Raw genomic sequence first — 12,602 nt, forward strand, 5'->3', positions numbered from 1 at the left:
ATAGATTTTTTCCCCCCAGTGTTTTATTGTCATTACACATGTACAGTGCAACAAAATTCACTCTCTGCATTTAACAAATGTATGCATTTCTATTTGCTTTTACATATATGCTTTTATTTTTAATCATTTTAGAATTGGTCCTTCATATTAGCCTATACCTAAAAATTATCTTTGGTTCTGAGCAAACCGAGGTCCAGCATTGTCACTCTACCTGGACCTTTTGCAGCATCTTTGTCCCCCATGTCTTGTATTAAGATATATAAGATTCTTAGATCCTCTACTGCTTCTAATTCACAACAGTGATTCTTTTTTTCCTGTTTTAATTTTTAATCTACATTATTTATATCTTTTTGCAATTCAGCATCATAGATCAGAGAATTAAAACACAGCAGGCTTTGGTGACACGTGCCACACTTTGCAGTCATTTATTTCCGTTCTATGTGCTGGTCTCTCTTTTTTTCCTATTACAAGAAACACAAAACACTGGAAGCTTGATCCCTTTCTCTTTGCATTTGCTTCTGACACCACAAGGCTATGAATCCACCAGTGGGTGGGAATGAAGGAGGATTTTAGTAAATACAGTTCTTTAAACCAAACAATAATTTAAATTTGCTGCTCTGTATAGTTTTCATAAGTAATAAATCCCACATGCATATAAAATGTGGTCTTGACATACTCTTTGGTTTATATTTTCATAAATGCAATATGTACAGATGCATACCACAAAGGAAGTGTGGTCTCTGCAAGAATGGTTTTATTACTGCTATTAAAAATTTTAAACAGGATTGTTTTTTCCTCTCTGTGACCCTAGCACTCAGTAAAGAGGTTACTTTTAAAATGTCAAAGCTCTGAAGAAACAAAAATAAAAGAACGTTAATAAAACAGGTTAAAAAAAATTTATTAAATGTAACAAAAAATTGTAAATATTTGAAAAAAACTGAGATGTTGATCCATCTGGATAAGAGATCAAGCTTGCACAGATCCTACCTAAACCACATCTGTTTCCAAATGTTCTCATTTTCCCCCTTGTTTCAACAAAAACAATAAAGTTTTTGTTGGTCAAGAACACAAATTTCTTTCCTGTGAATAACTGCATGACTATTTCCTTTATTGTAAGAAAGGACATTAAAAACAGATTTGCTATAATTATTTCAGCCTATTAACAGCTTTGCCAAAGTCATAATGCTCTGGTGAGCCAGTGATGAGGCAAATCAATATAAACAGCCTGCTTTAACTAAGTCCCAAAGAACAAGGGAAATTCAAACCATTTTACAACTTGTTTGCAGTGTTGTGTGGCCATATGTGGGCTGTTTACTCAGCTACAGGTACTTCAGAAACTTTTTGAAAGAAAAAAAAATACTTTCAGGAGTAGTTTTAGTGCATTGTACTTTTTAGTTCCACTTTAGTAACCCTGCTGTCTGCTCCATCTGTAACTTTACTTGATGAAAACAAGCTTGTTTTAAATAAAATATGTAGCATTGAGAGACAAACTTTCTTCTTAAGAAAGCATTTTGGAGGTTATTTTCTATCTGAGTCTGCCGTGTCATTTGGAGGTTGACTTAATATACAGTAAACAGTATGTTTAAATTTACCTATTCTACATACTGTTACTATTTACTTCAGTTTTATAACTCAAAAAAATTATTTTGAAGATTGTTCATAACGCTTGCAATTACTCTATGCTTTATGTTTATTTTTAACGTATTATTTATAGCACCAGAATTTTCATATCACTCAATATGTTGTTCAATTTTAAATAATTTTGTAAAATAATAAATCGGTTGATCATGGATAGTAAGTAGATCAGTTGCTCAGTATTACTCAGTATTATTTAAGGAAAACAAGTTGATTGCATTGACTCATTGACTATAAGGCAATCCCTCATACTAAGCATGCTTGTAGCGACAGTGGGGAGGAAAAACTCCCTTTTAACAGGAAGAAACCTCCAGCAGTACCAGGCTCAGTGTGAACGGCCATCTGCTGAGGCAGACTGGGGTTCAAGGAGACTGAAGCAGAGAAACAAAAGATAAAACTGTAAAAGGCGGCCCCATCCAGGAAACACATAGCCAGGCAGACGAGCTTCGAGCCAGCTCCCATGTCAGAGGATGAAGAGAGCACACTGAAAAACAGGCCGATCTCAAACATCTATAAATAAAGGTGTTGATGGCAGCAGCACAGCTGATATTTCTCTCCAGGATGGAGTCACAGCCAAACAGAAAAAGAATGTTTTAAAATGTTCTGAATGGAAACAAACTTACTGCAGGTCACTGTGCCTCCCTTCTATTGTCCCCTCATCAACAAATTCGGCTTAAAGCTACAGTGTGTAATAATTACAGGGATATACAGTCAGAAATTGAATATATTATACATAACTATGTTATTTTATCATCTTCTACGAGCTCAGCCTCTTAACCTTAATATTTGCGTTGCCTTAGAATTCGTTATTTATAATTACATAGGAGCGGGTCTCGCAGCCATGGAGGCAGACATCTTTGCGCTACGGCAGCGCAGAGCCAACAAACTAGTGATTGTGAGATCGCCAAGATGTCACAACGATGTAGAAAAAATAACGGGTATATTTATTATCTTAAGTCTACATGAAATCTATACCCTACACAGATTAATCAAATACTATCTGTAAAATTATCTATGTAAAAAATCACTTGAGAAGGTAGGTGATGCGGACGTCGTGGAAGACATTTTGTCCCGTAACGCTCGCCGTACTGTTGGGGGGGAGAAGCGGTGGGGGGGGAGATGTTCATGTTGCTGCAGTCTGCAGTCTGACCGCTAGATGTCGCTAAAAGTTACACACTGTAGCTTTAATATTGATTTATAATATCACAGGACAGGTTGTGGAAAGACCCCGGGCTGCTCTCTATCCTTTGAGTCAGTTTGCGCTTTTAAATGACTACCTTAAAAAAAGATATCGTCATAAGCACTCAAATTCAACAAGGGTGTAACTTTATGATGAAAGTTAATGGGGACACTTCATAAGAGAGGAGACTGATGCACCCACAGTTATAGGACCCAGAAGCTTTCATCAGGTTTATGTGTTTTGTTGAAAAATAGCCCAAACACAAAGATTAATGCCACATAATTATAAAAATAGGCTTATACTTAAATTTATAGTTAAAAAGATAAATTTGTAAAGCGCTACAAAACATTAATGAAGATAAAAATATATATAAATAGTTATCTCATTGGCGAGAGCTGCATTTGTTTTTGAAACTAAATTCAGATTTGTGCGTTCGTAATGCAAAATCCAAACCAGTTGTTGATGATAAAGGGGCAAACTCTCCTGCATGTAAGGACTGTTTACCTTGAGACAAACTGTGATAAATGATTGGTCAATATTAGTCAAACCTCCTGGATTGATTGAAAGATGTTGATACGTCAATTGAGCCTGAACTTTAATAAACGGAAGCAGATTTAAAGGATGGAAATACAAAACAGAACCTAAAAGATAAAGATAAGGTTGTTCTACAAGCTAATAAATGATGAGGCATGTTTTCCTTTACCCATCATTGTACCTCTTGACAACTTTGTTTAGAACACCTTAATACAGTAAATCAACTTCTCTTACTTATTTTAAGCACAAAGCGTTTGGGAAACAAATGCGTTTACATCACGAAAAACAATGAGAGTTTATACAGCAGATCTGTTTGTACAATCCACATTTGGATATAAACCCTTGAAGAACTGATTAGTGGTCCAAGTTCATGTGGGAAACATATCCAGCTCATAATGTTTACCAAAACATGTTCTTTGCAGGTTTTGGAGTGAGATAATACTCTCCTTAAATGAAGTAAAATCTGTTTGAAGAATTGCTTTACAAAGTAGGGCTTAAAGACCGCGATGCTTTTGGAAAAAAGAGAATAATTTTCCATCGTTGTGTGAATTTTGAAGCAGGGTTTAATACTAATTAAAAAAATATGATCAGATGGTCTTGATTAAATATTTATGTTGGGATTCCCTAGTAACTCTGAAGCAAATGATGCTATGAGCAGAATCCCCATTATTCTAAACTGATGCTGTTTTTGTTGTCTGTAGAGCTTCCAGGGTATTTCTTGAAAAACAGAGTGGAGGATTTGATAAATAATCCCCATTCACCCTTGTTCCTGATTCTGCTCTTGCTCCTTCTTTGTTCAACCCTTTAGAAAATAGCACAACAGGGAACAGATCTGTTTCTCATTAGTGACATACTTAGACCCTTATTTCTTCTTTCTTTGGAAACAAGATAGAAAATAGAATTTAAGCTTTACCAGAAAAAAATGTTAAAACAGCTGACAGGCTACTTTTAGAAACAGGGCCATGTTTTGATGGAAATGGCAAAATTCATGCACAAAAAAGTTATTATGCCTGCTTGAGACGTTTTTTTTTTTGCTTTTGATGCACAAAACAGTAGATGGAAACAGTTTTTTTTTTTAAATCAGCTCTTATGTCGCAGACCTTAACTGACATCACTAATCAGCTGTTTCTGCTACGGCGTCTTCCCAGATGTTCCTATTATGCATGTGAAATCGTCTGGAAGCAGCATCACCATTACTAATTGACATGCTAAAGTAAAAACAACATCCCAGATCGTACCAACAGTCATTAAACTTTCCTCCATTACTCATCTGGGGTCAGTGCTAGATTGCAGCCTCTTCTTTCTGTTCACTACAGCTATGTGTGATGTAATATGTAATATGGAGATTGACGTAGGACGCCTTTGCAGGGTTTGGTTAATCCACTTCAACCCAAATGGAAACACTGCCAATTCGTATTTCTTTTTTTTTTTTAGAACTTCCAAAAGTTTGCTTATGGTTCAAACTTCAGATGAGAATCTGATCTATTTGTCGGCTTGTATTTTTTGAATATTATTAAGACAACATTCTTTCAAATTAGTATTGTCTTTGAATCTAAAAGGGACACACCCTTGTCTTGTTGGAATCGTCATCTTCTTCAGTTCACAAAAACAAATTATAAACAGTTTGTTAATGTGAAGCACCATCTTTGCATTAGTGGCCACGTATACCTGTAGTCCCTCTGTTTGGGATTTAGTAAATTTCGTTTTCTGCAGCTTTCAGAACATTTCCATTCCATAAAATGCAACAGTGATCAAATGTAAAGTGGAATGGGAAGAAAGAACATGGTCTAAAAATGCATTAAGTTCAGAGCATTAATATACAGTATATGGTGCAAATATGCAGGATTTTGGTTTGGTGTTATCAGTTTGATGCAGAGTCTGTGATATGATTTTGAGTTTTCTCAACAGTTCAGCTGCCTTATGGCAGTGGGGAAGAAGCTGCTGCTGAATCTGCTGGTCCTGCATCGATTACACTTAAATAGCCATAAGTGCAGCTAAGAAAAAAAAAACTGTGACGTGAAACTTAGTTTACATTTAAATACATTCAGTCTGCTTATTCTGCTTGCATATGAAGCACTGCTGCTGGCCAATTTACGAGAGTTTTTCTGTTGTCTGGAGGAATTTTCTAAAGAGTAATGAGTAAGTAGAGCACTATGCACACTTTACAAGATTTATTCTTCACTCTCCCTGGGATGCAAGGACTAGATTGCATCATTCTGTCCTCACAGTCCTGTTTTGGAAGCTGTGACAGTTTCTTCTGGAGACATATTCTGGGCAGAACTTATTTGTCCCGAAATGTGAGATGAGTGTTCTGTAGGGAGGCAGAACTAGAAAGGATGATGGACTGCCCTTCCCAGCAAGAGCTTGTCCGGTCAGCCTTTAGTAAAATGACATTTGGTGGTGTTGTGGAATTTGTCCTGAAAACAGACCTAATCCAACCTCTGCTAAAAAAAAAACAAAAAAACTACAATATTAAGCAACCATATGTTGGGGTACACTAAACTCCCATGATTCATAGTTGTTTTTTTGGTTGTTTTTTATTACTATAGAATCCCTAATGTCAAAATATATCTTCTACAAATGGGAAACTATGAACTTGAAAAGCATTAATTTCATGGGAAAAAATATATAACTGAAAGTAAAAATCAAAACACTGAAAATGGCTTTGAATCCATAATAAACATTGTTAAGAGGTCAAACATCTGTTTTATTTAATGAAAATAAAATTAAAATACCACGTTGATACAAAAATTTTCAATTGCACCTCTCTGGGTTTTATCTGCTTTTGAAATCGTATCTATGAGTTTGGGTTTTTGGACTAAATATTAAAGTTTTTTCCTTACTTAGCCTGGTTCATGGGGGTCCTGGGGTGCCGCTGCTGGTCCTGGGTGACAAATCACTTTTTTTTTTACAATTCTGTCAGTCTGTGTGTGCATGAATCTGATTGGATAATAATAATAATAATAATAATAATAATAATCGAACATTTTTTGATCTCACATTGGAGAAATTTACCTCTGCATTTAACCCATCCCCTTAGGGAGCAGTAGGCTGCCACCGTGGGATGCAATCAGGGGTAAAGGGTCTTGCTCAGAAACCCAGAGTTGCAGTCTATGGCAGTGGGTTTCGAACCCACAACCTCATGCTTCCAAGCCCTAAATGACTGCAGCTTTGGTTCGGTCTGGTTCTGGGTTTTGCTTTCCTCCATACAGTTAGCTAAAATCTGTGTCCCTTCCTCAAGACATCAATTTTCTGTATCGTTTGATTATGCAGTGTTATTGTGTGGTTTGTTCTGTGGAATACTGATTTAAATGGTTAAAAGCCAATTCAATTTAAACAGCTTCACAATGACATGTGTGGTTGGGTACAAATGCTAGGGAATTACATCATTGCTACACTTATTTGTTATCAATGTGATAGTTATTGTTTTTTATTTTCAGATACTAGTTCATGTTGGAGCTGTGAGCTTTATTCAACATGTCTAGCTGACAAAACCATGAAGACAAGTTGATTTTATTTAAACCTGGAAGAACTGAGAAGTAATCATTAAAGTTAAGCTGGAACAACACACAAAACAATGCCTTTATCCTTCCCACAACTAATAGTTTCTTAACGGTAATTGTAAGGTGTTGCGATTTGTCCATAGATGGCAAAGATCCATCACAATGAAAAGATGTCAGCTTACCCATTGTTTCTGTTATTCATTAAATGCAACACTCACAGCCATGTTGATTCCTGCAGTTTGAACATTCATTACAGGCGTCATTAACAGGGTCATTAATGCTGAGACAAACTAACCACTAAGACCCCTTATCTGTTGTTTGGTTTCCAGGGAAATAAACAAGATGTTGTCTTGTCAATAATGATGTGTTACAACAATATACGTTTTAAAGAACATGATAAGTGAAGTCTGTCTTATTTACATTATATTACAAAACACTAGGCTGATACTCCTACTTTCCTTACAGTAAGAGTAAATACTCAGTTTGGTTTAGATAAGTGTTCTCTTGCCCTACGATGATTTGCATACACCAGTTGTTGCTATTGTCCTTATAATGTACCACTAATTAAGTCATTAGTTTGTTTTGTTAAGGACTAAAGCTGAGACAGTAAATGTCTGTATCTGATATGTCCTGTCTGATACAGAGAGCATGTGAATTCAGCAACAAATGTGTTAAAACACTGAATGCTAATTAATTAGGTAGGGGGTCAGTTTTATTACAACCCAGTCAAGTTCCCAAGGATCATGCAATGTTATAATAAACAAAAAATTTAATAAAATGAACAACCTTGATGCTGAGAATGAAATAAAAACTCATAAATGTGAGATAATTTAAGATAAAATCTGTTTAGAGCAGAGAGAAATGTAACATTTGGTATGCAGAAAAACGCGAACAGAGAACATGTCTAACCTTGAAGATGAGAGGCCATGGCAGCAAGAAGTCAAAACAAAAAACTGAACGACATTTGACAATCAAATTAGCGATTGGAGAACCATTATAAAGGTCCTTTCATTGTTGACCATGTCTATTCCTTTATAATCCAACAGGACAGAGGATCATGCATAATCTCAAAAACCCAAATTATTTACTTTCTTGAATATCACAATGACTTCTGTGTACTTCAAAGGCCTCTAGAAAAATATAGCTCCTTTTAGACATTATGGAATAAGAAATTTACATTAAGGACAAAGTTGCTGCAGCTTTTAGATGCTAACACATTAGTATGGACCAAAATATCAGGTAAAGGTTTGTGTAATATATAACAAAGACACAAAACACACAAAATAATTTCCAAGCAACCACTGGAATAGATTTACTTTTCCCAAGTTTGCAGAAAGCCGACTTACTATTTCTGAGTATTTTGTCTTTGGTTGGTCTTTATGTGTGTGTTTGCATGTTCTCTCTGTGCATGCATGGTTTCTCTCTGGGTACTTTATCTTCCTTCCACAGTCCCAACACTGGGCTGTTGGGTAAATCTCTAAATTGCCCTTAGGTGTGTGTGTGCCTCTGGGTTTCCCTATGCTGGAGTGGCAACCTTTCTAGGTTGTGCTAAATCTTTTGCCAAAAGACTGCGGGAGATAGGCATTAGATCCCATGACCATGGCATACAAGCGGCAGGAGAAGGATGGATGTTCAGCAGAAATGCAACAAACTCAAAGAAGTCAATTGTGTTGTCAAACATGAAGTATTACTCACAGAGCACTCAGCAAATCTTAAAAATAATTTAAAAAAAAACATAGAGGGCTTTTCTCTGACAGACTCCATTGAAAAGATTATGTTTAACTCAAAATACAGGTTCTAAGTTTCAAAACAGACTCAATAAAATAAAATGTCTGCCATTATTGCCCTAGATGGTAGTGATTGTTTTACAGATTATAAAAGCTTATGGTTATATTTTTCATATATTCCCTTAATTGTATGAAATGTTTGAAACTTCAATTTTTTTACACCCAAGTCTTAGACCAAGGAGGGGGTTTCCTTTCAGGCGCCAAAGAGGATAAACTCCAAATGGAGCAGAATTCACATGCAAAGTAAAAACAGTTGACATTATCACACACCAGTGGAAATGGGGGATATTTGTATTATCAGCTGTTGAAGCAGAAACTCTTGAAGGTGTAGATGGAGCAAACTACCAAGCCAGTGTCAAGAACAGGTGTTAAAAAATGCCTCCCTGCTGTGTTGCCACACTCAAGGGTGTTAGAGTTGGTAACAAAAAAAAAAAACAAAACTAGCATTTGAGTACTCGACAAAGGCCATTTGGAACTAATTTACATCTACATGTACTACCTATTCCTGCATGGAAAGTTTATAAAACAGGGCTGCATTTCACAACACATCCGTACTTGGAAGCCAGTTAGACTGGAAGTGAAAGTTTTGTGTATCTTTCAAACCAATTTCAGACAGTTCAAGCTAGCAAGTCATTAGCTTTGTTGCAATTTGTCGATTTATTTTGTTATTATTTAGTATAACAAATGGGTGCGGTTTTTTTTTTTCTTTTCTTCATTTATGAAAGCACAAAATGTGAACCCTAGCTTTTTTTGCGTATTCTCTGACTAATATTCTGGGCTCAGTTTGTATTGATTATTTAAATAGTTTTTGTGTCCCGTGATGTTTTGTGCCTATTAGAGACTCTTCAATAGTTTTGCTTTATAAACAACGTTGAAGAAATGTAATCATATTGTAGTTTCTTAATTAACATACCACTTTTTGGTATGTTATAAAACCACCAGGTTTTATATCCAATTGTGAAATTTAGATGATTATTTGAGATGACTTTTCCCAGTTTGGAGCTAGAAATCATTTTATCTCTTGTTCACAGGCAGCTGTAGTTGCCCAACTGCGTATGCAACAAGTGATATAATATTACTATGTCTGATAACTTTAGAAGGACTCCTCTAGATATTGAAATATTTCAGTCTTTGCCTTGTCTGATGATTAAATAAAAATTAGACGGTATTTGGATTGTCCATGTAAGAAGCTTCAAAGTTCATTGACCTATTTTTGAGTAAGTACAAAAATAATACATTTTCTGTTTACTTTTTCTTTTTATCCAATTTTTAGGGTTTTTGGTCTTTTTGTTTTATTTTTAAAAATCAAATCTTTATATTTTTATTAGTGGTTTGACAACTGTATTTTTAAAATACCTTTAATTATTTCTTCTTCAGAAGAATCTGATAAAACTTACATTCTCTATTCACTAATAGCCATTTTTTTTTACATTTCTAAACACTCAGTGGTACATTGTTTACTTTCTTTTTTAAGGCTTTTGAGTTTTTCAAGCAATAATTTAGCCACAGTAAAACTTACAGTTTTTGCAAAATAAACAAGTGATCACAAATACCCCTTACATTTAACAGATGAAGTGATAAAGGAATAAATAATACAAATAATTATAATAATAGAATAATTAAGTCACTTAAAGACATGTTTTGGTGAAAGTGGGAAAGTAATTTTCATCACCTTAGGAATGCAGGAAATGAAAGAAAAACAAAACTAAAAGCAAACCAAAAACTTGCAACTAAACATAAATGTAAAAGTACCTGCCACTTTTAACTCCTGACAGAGAAGAAAGATGGCAGTGCTGCTAGAACTTGCATAAATAGGAGATAATGAGGACGAGACTCACGATTAAAAGGTTTCTTATTTATAGTTATTCATAGTCAGATAGTTTGTCTGAGATCCTGCTCCCGTTGAAGAGAAATGTGCAGGGGAAAAAAAAAAACATCTTTGTTTTCATCAGCTCTCCCAGCTTTTCTGCCTGGGAAGACTAATGTCTGATTGTAATTACTCTTAATGAGATCATGGGGTCTTCTGCTGGGTGTGTTTTTCCAAATTGCTCTCAGTGAGGGGTCTGAAGCTGGATAGTTTAGGGGGGAAAGCAACGTTAAAGGTCGGGGCCAAAACTGTTTGCTCATAGTTTTGGGGCCAGGACCTTTAGTGGCAGCACTTGTCACTCTGAGCAGTGAAACATGTCATGCATTTGTCTTCTTTTGTCCTGCTTGTTTGTTTGTCTGGCTGAGATAACCACACAGAGGTGGTGCTTGTCGCAGTTCTATTGTCATAGACTGTTGTCAGCACCCCATGTCCTCTCATTCGGCCACTGTTTTCTACCTGCAGGGGGTAGCTTAGTCAATTTAGTTAATCCATTAAAAACTAATTGTCTCCTCCTACCCTGATGCCTGGACAAACAGTAGGGAGAGGGGGAGGTCAAACCTTGTTGGCCTATAAAAGTCATAACAGAAGAGGAGCCAGCCAGTTGTCTCTGGATTGATCTCCTCACTGGTGGACCTCTTGAAATTTCTAGTTTTCTCACTCTGAGTCATACCTTTAAGAAATTTCTCTCACTTGATGTGGTTTTTGTCGGTCTCTGAGATGTTGGGGAAATCAAACCTGGTTCTTCTGTTTTTGTGGATCTCTGGTACTGATGCTCGTATTTGGGCCTGGATGCTTAATATGCCTCACAGCCCTCCCAAAGAAGGACCTAAAGCTCTTAGAGAGAGCACTCCTGTGGCAAAAGCATTCACGGTAAGAATCTGCATGCTTTTTTTGAACCTTTGATTTCACATATCACTATGTAAAAATGAGTCCTCTGTTAGCCTGTAAGCCTGAATATGAATTGGGTTTTATTCTGACTGCAGGGCCTGCCGGCTGTGTGTGACAGTGACAGAGCTTGTGGACGTGGTTTCTCATGCGATCGACACTTCAGTGTTTGCGTGCCTTTACGCGGAGAGGGCCAGTACTGTAGAAGGGATGCTCAGTGTGTCCGTGGACTCAAATGCATGTTTGGAAGGTGTCACCGCAGCATTCCCATTGGACAAGAGGGTAAAGATATATATAGAATTGATTCAATATCAAATCTATCTTTGCAGTTACACTTTTTATTTTTAATTTCTTTCTTTTGAATCCTTGTTTGCTTTCTTACTTTATTTCTTGCATGATTGCATTGCTCTTTCTTTCCTTATTCCTTCCTGTTATCATTCATTGTATCATCGTTTGTACTCTTCCTTTCCTCATTTCCTGGTTTTCTTTGTCAGCGTCCGCCATATGTTCTTCTATGGACCCCTGTTATTCTTTCTTCCCCTTTTCATGTTCTTATTTTCTTTTTTCCTTACTTCTTTTGCATGTCGAGTGTAGAAATATCTGCTTCTTCTTATGATGAATTTAGCTCTTTTATATTTTCTAATTAACCTACAGGACTAAGAGCTCTAAAAAGTTCAAGTACAAAATGTAAGAAATTTCTAGATAGAAATGCATGGGGAATATGTAGTTTAACACCTGTTTTTCCTCAATAAGGGTCCAGATGTAAAGCTGACAGAGACTGTGGGGCTTCGATGTGTTGTGCTCGTCATCATGGTGAGATGGTATGCAAGAAGCAGCTGGTTCTTAACGAGAGTTGCTATGTTCCTGACGGCGGCCTGGCCTTCAGCATCAACCAGATCTGCCCATGTGAAGAGGGTCTGCTTTGTCGTGAAAGCAGCATAAAGCATCGCAGAGAGTAAGTAATCTAGCTTAAACTGAGTTTATTTCCTCAACAGACAGAAAATTACATAAGATACAAATGAGCTTAAAAGGAAAATTCATATGTTTGTCTCTGTTTTTATCAATGGGAATAAGCTCAATTCCAATGTTTTGTGTGGGGGCTTTGATTTATTTGGTTTTATTTGTTTTAAAAGGTTTAATACCACATTTTTTTTTCAGTTGCATACTATCTTAACAAGCAATTCTAATTAAAACATGGAATGGGAGATATT

General features: G+C 36.1%; 1 protein-coding gene across 1 annotated transcript in view; it reads left to right on the top strand.

Moving 5' to 3' along the window:
- The first annotated feature begins 11,145 nt into the window (after positions 1-11,145).
- LOC107093053 (dickkopf-related protein 3-like) overlaps positions 11,146-12,602 on the top strand; it is a 1,756-nt gene continuing 299 nt past the window's right edge. The window contains exons 1-3 of the mRNA XM_015387874.1: positions 11,146-11,376; positions 11,490-11,673; positions 12,145-12,346. Of these exons, the coding sequence (XP_015243360.1) occupies positions 11,200-11,376; positions 11,490-11,673; positions 12,145-12,346 (563 nt within the window). The 5' untranslated portion in view covers positions 11,146-11,199. The remainder of the gene's footprint in view (positions 11,377-11,489; positions 11,674-12,144; positions 12,347-12,602) is intronic.

Source organism: Cyprinodon variegatus, unplaced genomic scaffold (assembly GCF_000732505.1).
Source record: "Cyprinodon variegatus isolate N-32 unplaced genomic scaffold, C_variegatus-1.0 Scaffold18, whole genome shotgun sequence".
In the NCBI taxonomy this organism is placed as follows: Eukaryota; Metazoa; Chordata; class Actinopteri; order Cyprinodontiformes; family Cyprinodontidae; genus Cyprinodon; species Cyprinodon variegatus.